The 21052-nt window shown below is 30.8% G+C and overlaps 1 protein-coding gene across 1 annotated transcript; it reads left to right on the top strand.

The window, feature by feature from the left end:
* The first annotated feature begins 9165 nt into the window (after nt 1-9165).
* LOC110730475 (F-box/LRR-repeat protein 3-like) lies at nt 9166-14442 on the top strand. Its single transcript, XM_021910275.1, has 8 exons — nt 9166-10113; nt 11046-11171; nt 11275-11379; nt 11456-11849; nt 11932-12061; nt 12723-13017; nt 13154-13405; nt 14145-14442. Exons 1-8 carry the CDS (start codon nt 9454-9456, stop codon nt 14205-14207), a joined length of 2025 nt encoding a protein of 674 aa, XP_021765967.1. The 5' UTR covers nt 9166-9453; the 3' UTR covers nt 14208-14442.
* The last annotated feature ends 6610 nt before the right edge of the window (nt 14443-21052 follow it).

Raw genomic sequence — 21052 nt, 5'->3', positions numbered from 1 at the left:
TTCTTTGTGTATTGTTGAAGGGGAAAATTGAAGGTTAGGGTTTTCAAGATTTTTGGGAATGATTTTTTTTTTTTTTTAAATTTGGGAAATAGGGTTTTGAAGATTTTGGGGAATGATTTTTGGTTTGAATTTGAAAATAAGACCACCTTTTTTTTTTTATTCTTTTGGAATAGAAGATAAGTTACAACTAGCAATAAAAACCCTAGCTGCCTCTTCTTCTTTCTCTCCCTTTTATTTTGTTAGGTTTTTTTTATTTTTATTTTTATTTTTTTATTTTTAATACCCACTAAAGCCCATAAATTGTGATCATCCTAGAATTCTATATAATATAATACGGAGTAGATCTTAAAATAAATCATTTTTTTAAATTTCTATTTACAACTGAGATAAATTCTATAATTTCATATGAGATTAGATTTGATGAATCAGATAAATAAATCACATTGATGTGGTACATTTTTCTATTGCAAATTGATTTTTGGACTCCCCTGCTTACAGTTACTCGCTCTTTCCATTAAAGATTGCTTCATGACCTTCTCGCATATTGTATTGAGCAAATAGTTAAATTTGTTTTCTTAGCATGTGCGTGCCCCTCAGTGGTATGGTAATTAGGCCTTGTCCACTTCACCTTAAAACAACAATATTCAGCAAAAATAATTTCAATTTAGCAAAAAAAAATTCAGTTTAATAAAAATAGGTTCAGTTTAGTAAAAATAATTTCAGTTCAGTCAAAATCAGTAATTTTAAAAAATAAATATAATAGAGAATCACTAAAAATAATTTCAGTTCAGCAAAAATAATTTCAGTTCAGTAAAATTAATTTAAGTTCAGCAAAAATAATTTCAATTCAGTAAAAATAATTTCAGTTTAACAAATATAAGATAAAGTGAAAAGGGCTTTAGAGTCGAAAAATTGTAGGAATGGGGGCACTATATTTTGGGAGAAATGAGAGTATCTTGCTGAGAGATATTCATCGTAAGATGTTGATTGAATTTGTCTATATATTTGTCAAAGTTGGTTAGTTGAAGTAATACTACAACTTACTTAACGATCTCCATATCCCTAATTAATCTTCACCTTCCTTGGCTTCCTATATAATTGATCACATGTTATTGGGATTCTATTAGTTGGTGCACCGTTGATTCATGATTTCCTCTCCCTACTTCACGAAATAAATATTATAGAGTATTTGCTCTCCCTTAATTGCTCAACTAAAAAAAAATTTCCAATCATATTGACCTTGTCAAATTTGGAAGACATACTCAAGAATCAGGATCGAATCTTGTCTATATTAGGAAAAAATCCCTAGCTATTTGATCACTTAACTATAACTTTTACGGAGTATTGAGTATTGATAGTTTTGACACGTAGTAATAAAAAAAAAAAAAAAAAAAAGTAGTACTCCGTAGTCTGTACAGTTAGTCTTCATCCATTGTACAAAATAAACTACAACAGTGATGATGATTTAGCAAATCTTGAAAAGTTCTATAAAATTCAAAGAATTATGATGATACTCACGAGTATCATCATAGAAGTACTTTATTGAAGATTAAGGTATTGTTAGTAGTGATTAGAATTTGGACTAGTTACAACCTTCCCCACCAAAAGACATTGTACTCTTTGATGTACCACCAAATTTTGACTATCTTCCACCACACCACCCACTACTTTATTTTCCCATATATTTCACTTCCTTTATTTATATTTTAAAATAAAATAGTCGTAATAAAGTTTTCTAGTATGAGTAGCTTCAATCTCTTTTAATTGTCACTTTCTCACTAAATTTAGGACCAACCTCCCCTCAATAACAACTGAAAATAAATTATAAATTTCTATTTGAGTGAGGTTTGTACCTAAGAAAGGTCGTTTATAAGTACGGCACTATCTTTTGAGTTTTGAGAGAATTGAAGAATAATTATCAACCCCACCCTCCATAATATTCTTTTTTATTGGGCATAATTTCAACTATTTGATAAGAACATCAAATATATTTTATTCCTTAATCAACATGACTACATGAGTGATGATACTATTCCTATTAATTTTAATTTGACTACTAGATTAATGCTAGTGCGATGCACGGTAGTAATAATCTTTTTCTCATAATGAATTCTGATATAATATAAAAATGAGGTAACTCATGTGGAATAAACAAATGCAATGTATATAGAAAAATAAAATAATAAGGCAAATTTCATTAAAACTACAATTGAGAAATAAAAAAAAAAATTATTGTTGATTAGTTGAGTTGAAAATATTTAAAAGTAGTATACATTATATTACATTAATAATGCATATTATTCCCAATAAAACTATACACATCTAGTGACTATATGACTAAAGATTTATTTATAAATGTCTTTTCATAAACATCAAAACATTAATCAAACAACAGACTAAAATCTACAGTAAAACTATTGGCACAACATACATGTAAATATATAAATTACAAATTAAATACTATATCATCTTTATATCCAATAAAATAATTTCAATGAAAATAAATACTACTTAGATCATTAAAGGCAATAACAATCAATAATTAGGCAACACTAACCTATATTATTAGTAGTACATTTTATGTTATGAATTGATGCTCTACATGATATCGTCGCTCTTTGTTATTATATAAAAACGTGTTTGATTGAAAGTTATCCAATAATTCTAGTTTGATCATTGTTTGTTTATTGCCTTAAAATTTTATTTGTCGATGATAGCTATTTATCCAAAAAAAAAAAAAAGAATATGTCACTTGTCACCATGTCCGACGTGTTTTTTAAAATGTAGCTTATTTATGAATGTCGAATGTGATAAAATTATCGCAATAAAGTGTTTCAGCAAAAGATAATAACTTTTTTGTATTTACTAAGATATTAACTGTTTTTTTAATAATGTAATAACAAAAAATTGATTGATATTTTACATTTTCAAATTAGACATATAATATAGCTGTCGAACACAACATTTAAAGTGATATTTTAAAGTAATATCTTTGATATCAATTACTTCGATATGAATCAATTTTATTTTTACTTTTTCGGTAAAACTCAATAATGCTCGTTTAAAAGATAATTAAAAAAGAGTTGGAAAACTATTTTAGGTAAATGTCATGGAAAAGTTTAGAACACAATAAAAAGGAATACATTTTATATAGAGATAATATATAAGTTTGGAATAATATTATTATAGTTTTATTATAAAAATATTTCAAAAATAAAATATTTTTTGCTAAAAGGGGAGGGGGAGTTTTGCACCAGAATGTGACACATGTCACTCCCGGTGTTTGTTTTAGTATTAAGTTATTGATTGATTAATGTACGACATATATCGATTACAAGATATTGGTAATTGGTATAAGAATAATCTCAATTAATTATGGTCGGTCTTACGTTATTTACTTACGTATTTTTATGTTAACTGATTTTATATACTTTCATAGTTCCATCATTTCGAAAAGTTTTATTCATCTACTATATATGTGGTTTAAATTAAAAATATTTTTAACCTTATTACATTTAAAAGAAATTAAAAAAATAGTAAATAGGACTTTGTTAGATTTGTCTAATGTAAATTATTAAATTTTAAATAATTTTTATATATACATGGTTACAGTTGTAAATAAACCATTATAAACATAAAATAAGGGTCTATTTTGTTCACCTTATTTTCACTTATTTCAAGTTTAATAAATTCAATTTAAAGTTCAAATATATTCGGTTACGTTCAGTTCAGAAAAAATAAGTTCTGATAAGGGTTAATCAAGTTCAAAATACAACTAAAATAGGTATTAATACTCCCTAAGCTCTGATCCAAAATAAGTACACATTCAAATTTTGCACACATGCAGGTGCACTAATTTGACCTTATTTTCACATAAGTAAATATGAATGAAAATTATAAATATATATTATGAAACTTTATACCAATACCTATCGAACAACATATTCTATGATAAAATATGTTGTCATTAAGTTAATAAAAAGCTAAAGTTAAAGTTAATATATGAATAGCGAAAAAAAAAAGTCCAACACATCAGTTAGTATGGGACGGAGGGAATAAGTTCTAATGAGTTCAACTAAGTTTAAATAAGTGAAAATTAGATAAATATAACACACCCTTAATTATGATTTATATGGTGTTATTAGACCTTATTTATTAACCATTCAAGTATTCAACCCCTATTATTTTATATTATCTAAACTTTTTAGCCCTTATTTTATTTTATTTGAATTTCTTAAATCTGTCTTTTTTTTTTTTTTTTAATAAGTTAAATTGAAGTGAGTAGAACATAGCCATATATGAATTGTCCCCTTAATTTTCTTCTTACAAATGAGTCTATTCATCAATTTATAATTATAATGAGAATTAAAAGTTTACATATAAAGAGGTAGAATTTTTTTATGTTGGTGGAGGACTGAAAAGTGGAATAAAACTCTTGAATCTGGTTTACATTAATTTATTATCGACCACTTATATTAGGGTCCTATATTTAAATGTTGCTAAAAAGTAAACATATTAATAAAAAGGTCATTGTGTCAAAATAAAGGTTATTATGTACGTTAAAATAAGAGTAATTGTTTTATAATAGAGATCATACGAGATTAATATATTATATAATGTGAGATTTAAACAAGTTAATGTAGCTTATAATTTCCTCTCTCCCCTCTCCTCATTCCTCTCTTCTAAACCCTAGCCTCCATTGTTATTTTTGGAGACGCTTCTATCGATTTTAACCGGTGGAAAGCCCCAATTCTTATTTCACTTCTTTTTTGTTCTTTTAGGTTTATAATAATGCTTCCTCTTTTGAAAAGGAAATTTTCTCTCTTGAAAGAAAGGGTTTCCGATCTCCTTCGAAAGATAAATGTTTTTTTACCTCCTTTGAAAGACAAGGTTTATCTCCTCTTTTCGACGGAGAAATTTCTTAGTTTTGAATCCATGATAATAGATCTAATGGATTGTCGTGAAATTATTTCATTGGTGAAAAATTTTTGCAAGATCGCAAAGATTATCAAGTTTTCGAATACAATTGGATGAATCAGAAGGAAAACATTCTCACGGCTACAAAAGATTGTTAGATTGTCTCTCCAAAAAGGCTGTATTTTTCTGCGATATAAGCGGGAGATGCTCTACAGTGCAATATCTACTCAACGATAGTAGTTTTTATAAAGGAATTTTTTTTTTATTCAATATCTTATGTATTTGTTAAAATCAATTCTCCTTTGTAGATGTCGTATGACAATTTATTAATGAATTAATTTTACTATTCAAAAAAAAAAATTAATGTGAATTTAATAGTAGTCAATATGAATAAGAAAGGTCACTATATTCCACATAACGTCGGTCAACACGTGCGAGCCTCAAGCCGCCAATAATATTATTGTGAACCAAATGTACACAAGTTTTAATAAAGATTCACTATATTAAAATTAGGATTATTATACTCAACATACAATGTCTGCTATGTATGAAGTGGACCATAATATTATTGTGAATCAATTGTGAGTATTTTCTAAAAAGTAATAGTATATTTTTTATTGATTAAATTAGGATATCGGGTGAGGCATAGGAATTTATTTATTTTCCTTTTTTCAGAAGAAAAGATACAAAATGGTTACAGTCTTACAGTGAATAGTTGATAAAGGATGTGCCATTTCTGAATCCAAGAGACTTTATTTGGATCGGTGGAACACTTTTTCTTTTTTGTCTTAATATAAGGAGATAAATGTACTTATAGTAGTAGAGCAACAAGTGTCTAAAAATTAAATGTGTCAAGAGATTATATTCTTTCCACAGAAGAAGTTTGCCACATTATCTTGAGGTTTACTAAATCATCCTACTTGTTTCTAGATTTAGTACATTATTAGTTGATTAGTATTACTTCCTCTGCTCTTGAAAATTCGATTTATGGTTAATTAAAAAGAATTCCGACCATAAATTATGATTAAGATAAGAGAGAGAGAGAGAGAGAGAGAGAGAAATAAAAAAAAAAAAAAAAGGAGAGAGAGATTAGTAGTATATGGAACCTTATTACATTCTCAATGTAACTTTTCAAAATTCCAACTGTGAAAATAAAAAGTTTAGTTAAACTATCAAAAAAACTACTCCTGTTTTCCTCAAAAAAAAAAAAAAAAAAAAAAAAAAACTCTACTCCTGTATATGCATTATAATTATGTATGAGTGAAACAATTTATAATATGTTCTAAACAATCCCAATAACAAAAAAGGAAAACATAAAAAAAGTAATTCATCAATAGATTAGTGGTTAGTTTGAAATTAAATTGAATTTACATTATATTTCAAGGATAAGGCAATTTATCAAATAAGAATAGCAGATTAGGCCTCTTAAATGTTGAGGGGTGATAGAATCTTCACCCCAAATTGCTTCTAATAACGACTAATCCTACACAATTTTAAAAACTAGACTTGAATTTGTATTTACATTATTGATACCATCAAATTTTACAATGTTGCATTATACTTGTATATGTTGTATACTCAGCTCTCTTTCTTTTCCTTTTTTTTTTTTTTTACTATATAGTACATTTACTCTATCTCCTAATTTAAATTAATGGTTAATAACAAGAGTGAATGTAATTAGCTTAGATTTTCTTTTTCTTGATGACAATGTAATTAGCTAAGTTGGTTGAAGTTTTGAATTATAGGACTACTCAAGGCCGAGGTTGAATTACAGCTACACAAACATAAAAATTGTACCAATTGGTTGTTGGTGTAGTGGTGATTGAGACTACACTTGGTAGGGAGGATCGCGTGTTCGATTCTCCGCAACAACAATTGGGAGGGGACTGGAACCTAACCACCCATAACTGATGATCAATTCTGAATTAGTTTAAAGGGTGAAGCGGGTGGAACACAAAAAAAAAAAAAAAACATAAAAATCGTTTTTAAGAGAGTAATAAAAGACAAATAATACAAAACAGTGATTAGATCTCACACGACTCAACCCGACTAAGCTAACTCCTTTACCCACAACGAGTGAGTAATGGAAAAAAAAGAAAAAAAAAAAAAAGGGTGATATGAGATGTAGTACTACTATAGTCCGTAATTTGGAAGTACATACATAAGCTATCAAAATGAAATTACTACTCGAAGGAAAAAAAAGAAGAAAAAAAAGGTGGGGTAATAATAATAAAGAAGAAAGAAAAGTGGGAGTTGGCTTAAATTAGGTAATTACGTACAACCAAGCTGCACTTCATTATGTCCTTTCCTACCCCAAATGAACTCTCCCCCCAATAACAACCGCTCCAGTACTTTTTTTACATCTGTTTGCCCTTTTTAAAATTACTATTTCGCCCTTTTTTATTTCTTTATTTACTAACCGTCCTTGCTCGTCCTTACTCGTACGGCCCTATCGCTGTTATTTTTAATTTCCCATTTTACCCTTCTCCCTACGTTTCGCCGTTTCGGTACGGTATTCTTTTTGTAGCCTATGCTTAAGGCCAAAAGCCACACACTAAATTGACGTTGCGACTCGATGTTTCGAAATATTTGTTTATTTATTTCTATTTTCTACTCCATCCATCTAATTAATTGTTACATTTATGTGATAATAATTCACCTAGTGTAAATACCGTAAAATCCAAGTATTTGTTATCAATTACAACATTTTTACATCAAACTAAACATAAGTTATTATGTCCATTACAACTTATCTAAGTAGATATTTGCTTATTATATGATTGATCATATTAAACTAGATTATTTTTAAAGTTTGCATTTAATTAGCACCAAATATATTTAAGTTTCTGTTATAAATAATTAGTTCACAAATAAAGTCAAAATTTAGCTCAGATTAGTGAGAGATTGCTTTAGTGGTCAACTTTTCTCTCAATATTAGGATATCTTGAGATCGATTCTCATCACCCGCTAATGTGGTCCTCTAAACACAAAGAAAAAAAATTCAAATAAACAAAATTAAACATATTCTTATTTAAATGCGTAAAGTTAACTTATTTGGAATCTCCTCAAACTTAAAGGTAATATAAATATACAATAACCAACATTGAGCTTCTATCTGCATTAAAAGCTTATTTGAGCTCAATTTATGACTCGAAGCCAATAACTCCTCAAAGGTATATCTTCTTTTATAAACTCTTGATCCTCTATCTATGTGATTTTGTAAAAATTTCTCAAAAATATATTTATTGAGTTTGAACTTAGGTGGGAAAACAAGTTGTACCGTGAATAAAAATTTGTCCAAACTCTTATACAAATTGGCCATAACATAATCTTGTAGGTTTGTGCAAAAAAATTAAAATAATGATTACGACTTTTTATGGTGACTCATTTTGATAAACTAATTTATCACATGTATCACGAATAGTCGAGTATACCACATGTACTAAGGGTATATGATGAAAGTTTCAAAATCACAATCCTAGTAGTCTAGTGGATAACTCAATTCTTGTTAATATTCATTTTATCTCACTTTTTTTTCGTCACTATAAGGGCTCACTATACTAGGGTGTCGTTTGGTTGCTTTGTTATGGAAATTTGTATTTTATGGGAATTAAATTCCTACATCAAATTCAGAGAAATTGCATAAAATTGTTTGGTTGGCATGAAGGAGGTTGTAAATCATGGGAATTTTGAATTACTTAGGGGGATTTGGGTAATTAACCTCCCATGTTTTGTGGGAAGTCACAATTCCCATGAATTTGTAATTCCCTCATTTACACTTTTTAATTGTCAACCAAACAACTCATCCATTTTCAAATTCCCGTGATTTTCCACTTTCCCCATTTTCTTTGTGTAACCAAACAACCTCTAGGAAATGCAATGTATTTGATTTATTTATCGTTTTTAGTTGAAATGTAAATGTGATGATTTGATGAGTGTAAATTCATTAAGGATTAAGAAATAGCACTTCCTTCCTTAGTTAATTTTTGTTACATTTGAATTCATGAGAAATTTTATGACAAAGTAAAATTTAAGATAAGATAAAAGACTCTGCCGAATTGATACCTTTTACAGGTTAAGTCACTCTCAAGTAATACATTAAAATCATACGGTAAGTTTCCCACCAATTTCACCAAACTTGCTTGATTATTTGAAATATTTTAATTATGTAGAGTGATATGGTATCCTATACGGCGAGAAAAACAATTTAAACAAACAAAAAAACATTAGTATTTGAAGGGCAATATTGTCCTCAGCTGAAAAAGACAAAAGAGTGACCTAACTTTTGAAAAAAATCGAAAAAGGACAACAATGTAAATTTGACAGTGATTATAAGTTTCCTTTCCGATCACACTCTGCTCTTCTCAAATTCTCATCAACCACCTTCCTTATTATCCCTGCTTTCTCTCTCCTCTCTCTCTGTTAACCGTTAACTCTCATTTCAGCTATCTAATCATTAATTTTATCACTCTTAATTAATTTTAATTTAATTAAATCCTTCAATCTCCTACTAAATTCCGCCATTAAAGCTCCAAAATGAAGAAACAGAGATCAACAATGGCGGAAGCTTCATCTTCAATTGCAAACTTGTTCGATCTACTTAGCGAAGAACTCGTATTTATAATCCTCGATTATCTCAACGACAACAATCCGCAAGACAAGAAATCATTCTCTTTAGTATGTAAATCATTTTATTCAATTGAATCTAAGCATCGTAGAACCCTAAAACCTCTTCGTTCTGAACATTTGCCTTCAATTCTTACTCGTTACCCGCAAATTTCAACCCTAGATTTGAGTCTTTGTCCTAGAATCACCGATTTTTCGCTCTCTGTAATTGCTATGGCATGCGGTAATACGCTGCGGTTTATCGATTTGTCGAGGTCGAAGTTCTTCTCTGGAAATGGTTTGGCGGTTTTGGTGGCGAATTGCCGGAGTTTGACGGCGTTGGATTTGTCGAATGCGACGGAATTGCGGGATTCGGCGGCGGCGGCGATTGGTGAAGCGAAGAATTTGGAGAAGCTTTGGTTAGGGCGGTGTAAATTGATTACTGATATTGGGATTGGTTGTATTGCTGTTGGATGCCCTAAATTGAAGACAATTGGCTTGAAATGGTGTTTGGGAATTGGTGATTTAGGTGTTGAACTTGTTGCTGTTAAGTGTAAAGAGCTCCGCAATTTGGATCTTTCATATTTGCCGGTATAATTTCTGTTTCTAAATTCTATTAATCTAGGTTGCAAATTGTATGATACTTTCATATTTTTAAGAATTTTAATTTCCATTTTTAGTAATTGCAAATTTGAATTAGGTTTTTGCTGTTTTGAGCTTTGAATTGATGATAGTTTGGTTTATAATGCTGGTTAATCATTTAATTAGATGTATAATTTTCTGTTACTAGTGAAAAAACAAATTTTTGGAATCATTTTTATTAAATTTAACCTTCATTGATTGCATGTTTGCCACTTTTCAAGTCCTGAATGCTGTGTGTTTGTTGATTACATATATTCTTTATATCATCTTATTGTAACCGAAGATATTGACGGAGATATTGACGGTTAAAGATGTGTCTTATTGACCGTGGAAAGTCAAATGGGGCAATCATATAGGGACGGGACGAAGGGAGTATTTGGGTCTATTTTGCGTTGCCAATGTTTCTCTTGGTGTATGTATGATTCTGGTAAGAAGTATTACAAGCTGTTTGTTTATTTGATATTGTGCTGGAATCTGATTTATATTTTTTGCTTGAAGGGTATAATCAGTTTTGTGGCATATGCTTTTGCTGGAGTATTCCGATGATATTGACACCTTTGGTTTGTGTTTTCCGCTCTCGAATCTGTTTAGGTTGGAATTTCATTTGGTAATGACTGATGAGATGATATGAAAGCCCCTTTCTGATACTATTAGAAGTTTGTGATAGTTATTAGCTAAAGGTGGTCATTGATATTGAGCACTAATGGTAACTAATTTATCGCATGTTTAATTAGCAAATCTTGATTCATTCTAGAAAGTAGCTTGAAAGTATATTTCTTACTTCTGTTTTTTTACTCTAACGAAAATCATTCAACATGTTAGGCTACTAGGCTGCTTAATGAAAAAAAAAAGTCTGATTTTGCTGTATTTTCTTGATCCAGATCACTAGTAAATGCTTACCAGCTATATTGAAGCTACAGTATCTCGAAGAGTTGATTCTAGAAGGTTGCTTTGGGATTGACGATGATAGCCTTACTTTATTGAAGCAAGGATCCAAGTCACTGAAGGTATTGTTACGCATATGAAAATTAACTGACTGCCCTAATTTTTTTTTTTTTTTTTCATTTAAGGAAGAAATAATTGTCCTAATTGGTGTTCTTGTGTCTGTAGAATCTTGACATATCAAGTTGCCAGAATGTGAGCGACACAGGGTTATCTTCATTGACTAGTGGGACTGGCTGTCTGCGGCAATTAACATTAGCATACGGCTCTCCTGTAAGATTTCTTTTTATTTAAAATCAATAATATGTAGCTTATCTGCCCTGTTTCTTACCTTGTCTTGCACTTTCAGGTCACTCTTGATCTTGCTCGTAGTTTGCAGAGGCTGTCTAAATTGCAGTCAATCAAACTTGATGGTTGCCTAGTTACATGTTCTGGTCTTCAGGCCATTGGGAATTACTGTGCTTCACTACGGGAGCTGAGCTTGAGTAAATGCTCTGGTGTGACTGATGAAGGCTTGTCCTCCTTAGTTAAGAAGCAAAAGGAGCTCCGGAAGTTAGACATTACATGTTGTCGGAAGTTAACTTGCGTATCTATTGCCCATGTTGCCTATTCCTGCACGTCTCTCACTTCTCTGAGGATGGAGTCTTGTACTTTGGTTCCTAGGGAAGCCTTTGTTCTAATTGGTCGGAAATGCAATTTACTTGAGGAACTTGACCTTACTGATAATGAGATAGATGATGAAGGTTTGATGTTTGCATCTATTTGAGTTTTTTGGATGTTGTGTTGTATTGTTGCAGCGAGCTTACAACTGCCGTTTCTATGCAGGTCTAAAGTCCATCTCCAAGTGCTCAAATCTGTCAATTCTTAAACTTGGAATCTGCTTGAACATAACCAATGAGGGGCTGAGTTATATTGGAAATCGCTGTTCAAAGCTTGTGGAACTCGACTTGTACAGGTTTGTGGATTAATATATTTATATTTCACTGCCAATTTAGCTGTCTGTACAGTCCTTCTGTTTTAAGAATAGTTGTTTTACACCTAAAAACTGTTTCAAAAGGCTCCCATGAATGAAAGTATATAGCCAGAAATTTAGTGCTTCAGGCACTGCACTACAAATTATACTCCACGCACTCGAAAACATATGAATATATCTCATTTAACTAATCTTTGCTCCTGCAACATGATTGTCCATCAATTTCTAATGTACCCCTTTGTTAAAAAGCCATGAATCGTGTAATCTAGGGAGAAAGTAGTAGAGAACAATGACATCTCACTACAGAGTACAGATCCCTGAAATCAATTTTTACTTTCCATGTATGAAAGGCTAAAATGGTGATTATCATCAGAATGGAATGTACTGTCGAGAACTGCTAATAGGATTTAAAAAAAAAAATATTTCTACTGAGAATCTGGAAGAGAAGCTCCTGGAAAACAATAGGTTATTTTCACTGAATCATTGTCCCTACAATTTTGAACTTGATGGGTTTGTAAACCATGTGATTCTTGTAGGTAGGAATACCAAGATGCGTGTGTGTATATATTTATTTTTATTTTATCTATTATTTTTATTAGTCACACATTTCACTACATATGTCTAATGCTGTTTGCTGGATCAGGTCCATGGAGATCACAGATTCAGGCATCACAGCAATTGCTCGTGGTTGTCCCAGTCTAGAAATGATCAACATATCCTACTGCAGTGGCATCACAGATGCTGCTTTGATTTCTATGTCAAAATGTGCAAAATTAAGCACCCTAGAATGCCGTGGATGTCCTCTCATTACATCTCTCGGTATAGCAGCTATTGCCGTTGGTTGTAAGCACCTCACCAAGTTAGATATAAAGAAGTGCTATAGAATTAATGATTTTGGAGTCCTACCTCTCGCCCACTTTTCTCAGAATCTTAAAGAGGTATCTTCTTTAGCTTCTTTTCTTGTAAATGTTTTTAAGATTTCGACACTTTCCTCTCAATTCAAAATGCCACATCTAGTTACAAAATTTCGGGGTGAACAATGTTTGATGACTTTATCTTGTCTCTGATCCACAGATAAATATGTCTTGTACATCGATTACAGATTTTGGATTGTTGTCCCTAGCAAGCATAAGCTGTCTACAGAGCATGGTCATTTTGCACTTGAAAGGCTTGAGCCCAAGAGGTTTAGCTGCAGCCCTACTGGCTTGTGGAGGGTTGACAAAAGTCAAGCTTCATTTGTCGTTCAAAACCTTGCTTCCACAGCCACTTTTTGAACATCTAGAAGCCCGTGGTTGTGTATTTCAATGGAGAGAGAAAATGTTTCAGGTAAAGTTGGTTATACCCTCTATAAGCTTAAAAAATCTCCGTACAAATAGTGAATATTCTAATCACTGCCAGAATAAATAATTAATGTAGTGGCTAATATCATGTTTACGTGTTTGATGCGAAGTATTATTGAACTGTATTCTATCTTTTTTTTGAACGCGAATTGTATTCTATCTTTTCCTTATTGAAATGCAAATTGTTGATACTCCGTACTTTTAGGTGAGAACCGTTCTAAATTTTTTAATGGTGCATCATTTCAGTTTACGCTAGGTGATTAGATAAATGATAAGTGGGTTTCGGCAATTTAGAAATAGCATAGTGAGTGCTTTGGGCCTTGGCCGATCTTGTTTGTGAAGGGGGTGCTGCAATCTTAGTCCAAAGGATGCCCTAGGAACTTACCTTAGTTCTTAAATTGATAGACTTGAAAGAGTGGGATATCTCTTGTTTTCATTTTTATTTTATTTGTGAATTGACAAATTGGTAGTTATTTCTCTGTCGATTTGATATGAATATGGCGAAGCATGAGTTAATTGAATAAAGTGTGAGAGATGGGAAATATTTTGGCGGCGATGATTTTTCTACAAATTTAAAGTTGCTAGTTATTTTTCACAAAGATGTAAGATTCAATTATAATGATTTTTTTTTTTTTTTTTGAGGCAAATTCAATTATAATGATTTTAAGTGAATTTATTGTATTTGTACCATGAAGTTGCTGATTTTTCGTTGATAATGTTGACAGGATGAGTTAGAAGATTCCAAGTCTTGGAAACTGCAAGTAGCAGAACTGAACAATGAGTCCTGAAACCCTTCTGTTTAGAAGAATTTCATTTTTTTTTTTTTAATTTGGTACGTCTTCTGTATCATTGTATGTATATGAATCTTAATGTCGTAATTTATGTAAAAAAAAAAAAAAAAAAAAGAAAAACCTATATGATATTAACTAGTATGTAACTCTACAATATTGTATGGCTGTTAGTCTGTTACCCTCTTTGTAATCTTAAAAATCTGAATAAATGTGCATATGATCAAAGGAAAAATACTGGCAAAAAAAATATAAGTTTAAGAAGGGTTAGACATAGGGATGCTAATTGAGCAGGGCAACTCGCGAGCAGCTCGAACTTGACTCAGTCAACGCTCGGTCAAAAGTCGACTCGAGTTTGTTTGTGCTCGCTCGAATCACCTCGAAACACGATAAGTGTACAAGAAATTCAATATTTTTCTATTCTTCTATCTTTAAAATTAAAAATTTACTTTGACACTTAATAAATTTAAAATAATAAACTTAACTAGGAAAAATTTATATAAAAAAAATAAAATATAATTAACAAATATTTGAAATTCAAGAGACCTAAAACTGTAAACAAGTAACTCGAGATTGACTCGGCTCGACTAATTTTCGAGTCGATCGTGATCGACTCACTCGATTAACACCCCTAGTACTTAGACTTAGACACTTCTACAAAGTATTACTTGTACTACCTTTGGTCTCAGTTTCATATATTGTTATCCTTTCCTTATTGTAGTTTAAGAAAGATGTTCCTATTGTGAATCGTTCTCAGTTTTGACATTTTATATCACAATGTGTAGTTTATATACTGGAATTCGAGCAAGTTAAGCTTCTAAGCGAGCTATTACCCATTGGGTTTTCTTTCCTGATTCTAATCAAGTACGGAGTATATCATTAAAATTAAATTAACTTCTTAAAATTCCATGCCAGTGAAATTGTTACACTTAAAAAAAATTGTTTAATCATATGGATTTCATATAACATTCCCTACATACAGAATACAGAGTGCTTTTTATACTCCACAGCTGACTTTATTCGGACACGTGCAAACTTGGGCAGCTGAAGAGCTTTCCTAAAATATGAATGAAATTTCTGCATACTTTTCCTCAACATTGCTAAAAACAAATATACGGTACAAATAAGGTTGATTTGCATTTAAATAAACTCAATAGAACATTGTTGACGACCTTCAAGTTTCTAGAAGTGAAAATATTTCTCTTTGACCTTTTCCTTCTCCTGTTTCAACCTTGAAAAAGATCAGTCAAAATATCAGACGTTTTAAAATTCCTGGATGATTTTCACCCACCGATTCGTTTTAAGCTAAATGTTTCGAGGATTTATGAATAAGTACTTAGGTTAGTGGTAAACTGGTTAATAATATATGTACCTCACAAGCTTAATATAATACAAGTACAAAGAAACCCATTACAAGAATTCTAAAGGTGTAGATTCGCTTATCCTTCCTCCACCCTTAAGTGGCCGTGATTACTAACCAAATAGGTAAAAGGTATTAGTGTACTAATCAACCTAAAAGAAGCATAAATCAATTTCTTAGATATATCTTCTTTGATCTGTTCGTCAAAGTTTCAAACCTTTCAGAAATAGGTAAAGTGCTTTATGTTTGACATACTATAAATCAAATATGCAATGATTGTTTAGGAAAATTATTAAACAACCGTTATTGTAAAGTGTAAAGAAGAACAAAGGAGGAAGTTACTCAATTTTGGCCCTATTGTCCACAAAGTGGACCTTTTGTAGTTAACTCGACCCCTATCTCTGAAAATAGTAATATTACTAATTGACTGTCATTTATTAAGGCAATTGAATATAAAAGTGAATATGACTCCCAACAAGTTAGCGTGGAGAATTCTACTTGTTGCTACTTTTTTCTTTTTTTCCCTACATTTGATAACTTAGATATGAAACAAGTTGAAATTGGATATAAGGACTTGTCATCTCTATATGAAAAGATTGATATATTTGAGTTGAAAATAATTGTATGTATATAGATGAATTAAACTGGCTACTTTATTTATTACTACCTCCGGTCTTAAATAAACTTTTAGATTTGACAGTGATTGTCTCACAAAAAAGTCAAAACAAGAAGAACATTTACAAAAGAAAGGAGTATCAATTGATGATATGATGTTGGCTTGTGTTAAGCCCATAAGAACATGACTTGTGTACAAGCCCAATAAAAACAATTTATCATGATACAAAGAGCAATTTAAGTGCCTATCCCATTACTAGTTGAAAAAAAGGATGTCCCATTAATTTACAGAATCATGCAAAATGAAGAGAATTCAAAAATCTATGTGGAGAAAGAGTGCCAATAGAACCAATAGTTCAAGAAGAGATTATTGAACCTCATGTTAGTTGGCAGTACAAAAGAGTGAATAAAATAAGAGAAGAAGACTAATTGATTTTTCCCTTTGGGGATGAAGCTTTGGTGTACGTACTTGTATATAGCCAAACTCTCATCTAATGCGAGCTTGTATATAGCAAATGATGTATTTATGATATATAGGCAAAGAAAAACTCTCATCTAATGCAAGCTTGTATATAGCAAATGATGTATTTACGGTATATAGTCAAAGAAAAACGCCTCATCTAATGCATTGCGAGCTTGTATATAGCAAATGATGTATTTGTGGTATATAGTCAAAGAAAAACCCTCATCTAATGCATTGCGAGCTTGTATATAGCAAAATCAAATGACGTATTTGTGGTATATAGTCAAAGAAAAACTCTTATCTAATGTGAGCTTGTATATATTACTCGTAGATGATATTCTTATAGTACGGTACTATTATGCTTTTCGAGTTCATTGAATTTGGATATGTAATGATATTATTTCATTCATTATTACTACACAAGTGTTATAAGCATTAACTTGAACAACAAGAAGAGTGTGGCTGATATTTGCTTTAAAAAAGTTTGTAAGACTTGGATATGCATACTATATATCATGTGAAAGGGATTAGAGGAGTATGGATTGACATTAATTATTTTCTTGTATCCTAAATTTATGACATCATTTGATATGTTATTGATGATTTGATTCTTCAAGGGTTTCCCAGTGACGTATGTGTACAAATTACTTGTTGCATCATCATCTTCATTTTCGTAAATTAAGAAAATCAGACAGTAACGTTTATTGAGTTGTTGTTCCTTCATTTGAAAGAATTGAGTATAAGCCATATTTTGATGTTAGACAATACATTTTTAACTAGAAAATTGATTGTTATCTTCATCTTTTTTTCTTCATTTAAAACTAGAATTTTGATTGTTATCTTCATTTAAACTGATTTTTGCTTACTAATTAAATCGTTGTTTGCTTATACTATGAAAACTACGTTTTATGTGATCGAAGTTGGTTTCAATTTATGTGATCAATACATTTCTAACAATGTATGATTGATTTTCTTAAAAAAATATTTACGGAGTTTTACTATAGAGGTAAATAATTTGTTTACCTCTAATCAAAAGTTAATAAAGGGATTTTAGTACAATTTTAAATTGTAACCTTTTTATTATTACCAATTAGTATTTTTTGTTAATATACGAAGTATTAATTTTTATGCTTATTGATGTGTTTGAGGTGGTACATAGAAGTTTGTATGGCTTTCAAAGTCTACTTTATCACACTATTACAAAAGTAATTTTAAATTTATGCCGTTTTATCTTAAAAATTCTTCACTTTAACCTATTTTTGTCCACCAAATTGGCTAGCGTACCATCTACACACAAGTACTATGACAACGATGATTCAACAAATTAATTTGTGCTCTAATGGTTCTTCTTGGGTGGGTAAAAACTAATTTTAAGATTGGAATGAAATATGATCAAGATGAGGTGGACCTACCACATAGATCTAAAGTGAATTTTGATTTTTTCATTGTTTGTTATTATTTTTTTTCAAAAAAAATGAAATTAGACAAGTAAATTTGATGATTATGCATTTATGCATTAGAGTTGCAACAAAAGGTGTACGTCATTGATGGAAATTAAAGAAGTTTGAAGTAGATAGAACTCACGTGTGTTGTCCATTTCGAAGGGGCGGCAAGGGGACTAAAACACTAAATGATCGATGTAGGACTGTGGGAGGCATTGTGTCATTTGTAATCCATCAATTGGTGTATCGTGTATGTCATCAAGTATAATAAGTGGTTAAAGTTTTGAGGTAATATATGTAGAAAATGAGAATAAATACTATCTACAATATTTACCATTTGTTACTTTTTTTGTATCATAAAAGAAAAATAAGACTCAGATTCATTAAGTAAACAAAATTTTAGTTGTTTTCGAGTACACTTATTAGATATTCATATGTGTTTATACACTCATTTTGTCAATTTTCCTCATTTAAATTTCTCCAAATGAGCAAAAAAAGCATTGGGATTGAAAGTTCATCAAATTCCTCTCCTTTATGGGATTTTGGTTGTCCGAATAATCTTTCTTCCTTTGTCTTTGAATGTGACACGTTTCTTGAAAATACAAACTTGGCCTTTGTTTTTCTTTGACAATTGTGCTTATGATGCAATTGTAAGGAGGGCAAAGATAATGGTAGAGCATTGGTTGACAGACTTGTATGGCTTTGTTTGTTTTGTTGGAAAATATTTCATTATAAAATGATTAATTCCATCTCTCTATTTTCCTTCGTTTGTTCTGTTAGAGGGTGAGAAACACTATAAGAAAATTATCTTCTCGTAGAAAATTATCAATTGTATTTATTTGATACAAAAAACTTTCCCAACGAATAGTTATTCGATACAATATCCACCATTATCATAGCTTTTAGTAGTGTTTATTTGATATTATCGGGGGTTGTCCTCAATAATCGTTACGAAAAACTACTTCCAACCATGGTAATTATATAGCGATTATAATCGCCTATAAATGTTGAATCATTTTCTACAAAAATCAAAAAGCGTAAATGTAATTGTAGACACCTAATTGTGTCTCTCCAAACACCACACCCAGTGATGAATGCTTTTCACGTTTTTATTGACGAGTTCGGCAAAGAGTCGAAAGGTCTCGTAAAGTTTCCCTAAGCCTGGACCATCTTTCTAACATTACCTAGAATGTCTTTAAACCTAAAAAGATCAATTTCGTGTCCTTAAGTCCAAAAAATTCATTTTGTGCCTTTTAGCCCAAAATAAAATAAAATATCCCTATCGTACCCAAAACGTCCAACCTAATTATTTTGGTCTATTTTCTCAGTCCAATAATTGTTTAATTGGATGGGGTTTGAAAAGAGCTTTCCAACGATATATTATAAGCCTTAATCCGAGTTACGGATCAAAAGCTATGGCCAAATACCAAATAGAGCCCAAACCGAGCCTTGGTCCACCGTTAGTACGACTCAATGCTTATATGGAGTCCAAATATTCTAACCTAAGTCAGCTAGAATCTTCTAAATTAAAAGGTTCTAATTTATCCTTCTCGAAAAGATAAAGATCAAGAGTTTGAGATTGAATAGAACTTTTATGATAATCCTTAATTTTTCGGAAGACATTCGGATATATTTTTCAGAGATAACCCAACCAGAAACAAACTCCGTACGAACTTTTTCTACCTTATGAACCATCGCGCAACGACGGGTTCATCGTAACGTGACAAGGGCCATCGCGACGTGACAACCCTGTCGCGACGAGATAAAAAGTTTTATCGCAGTCTTTTATTTTGATATTTTTTCGATCGTCTGACTCTATTTTTCCTCTATAAATAGAGGTCGTTTTCCCTGATTCCAGAACACAGAAATTCAATTGAGAATAAAATAAACCCGAAATTTCTAAAAACCCATGTTCTTAGCCTAAACACATCCTAGATGTACATCCTAATCATTCACCATACTTCCTTTGCGTGATTCGAATAATCCAAGCCATACTCGACGTTGTCTTCGACCTCGACGCAAAAGGTTGATATTTCTGAGTTTAGACCCAAATCAATATTTCTATTCCCAATTTAATTCATTATTTACTTTATTGATTTTACTTTCTTGAAGTATACTAACGCGTGTATTATTTTGTAGTAAGAAAGTCGAGGCATCAAAGTAAGTAATTTAATTGCTTTTTGGATATAATTCATGTTTAGGATAACGTTTTGATTTTGTTATTAGTAACATGATAGGGTTGTTATTAATCTGTTTAATATCATGTCTAGGATCTTACTACTAACGATATTTTTATGATGATAATTATTTTGTTAATTATATGTTGCTTGATTGTCAATGATTTATTGCTATTGCTTGATCACACCCTTTTTCGTAGGTTTAAAGGGAATTTGTAATTGAAATCACGCATAATAAGATAATTAATAATTGGATTTAGGTTTAACAAGATTTTAATACAAAAGATCACAAGTATTAGATTTAATTGTGCATTATAATCAACCAACATAGATTAAACAAGTTTAGGATTAATTTGATATATGTATTGTAACACCCTAGAAATTCCTTCCCTTTAAAATACCTTTTTTTGCTTTTTTTTAAATACGAAATAGGAAATTCTAAGACATTAACGCCACCATGAAAACGACTAAGGCAATTATCAAAGACACACAGTGGAAGACTCTTTAAAAACCAATCAAAATAAATCAACTTAAAAGTCAAACCAACGAAAGTAAAGTCAACCAAAGTCAACCAAAGTCAACCTACAACTTGGAACCATTGTAGGCCCTTATTAAAACCGAAATAAGACTTAAAATCTTTGTGTTAGTTTTACAAGAAAAATATATGATAATCAAAACAATAAATCACATCATATTCTTATAGAAACTAAGCATGATTTGCTCTTCACTCATGCTCATCATGAATATGCTTCATCACCTGAAAAACTTTTCTTTACTTTGTCCCCACT

This window comes from Chenopodium quinoa, unplaced genomic scaffold, assembly GCF_001683475.1.
Source record: "Chenopodium quinoa cultivar QQ74 unplaced genomic scaffold, ASM168347v1, whole genome shotgun sequence".
Classification (NCBI taxonomy): Eukaryota; Viridiplantae; Streptophyta; class Magnoliopsida; order Caryophyllales; family Amaranthaceae; genus Chenopodium; species Chenopodium quinoa.
Note: the sequence above shows the minus strand (reverse complement) of the source record. Positions and strands in the feature narration are given on the sequence as shown.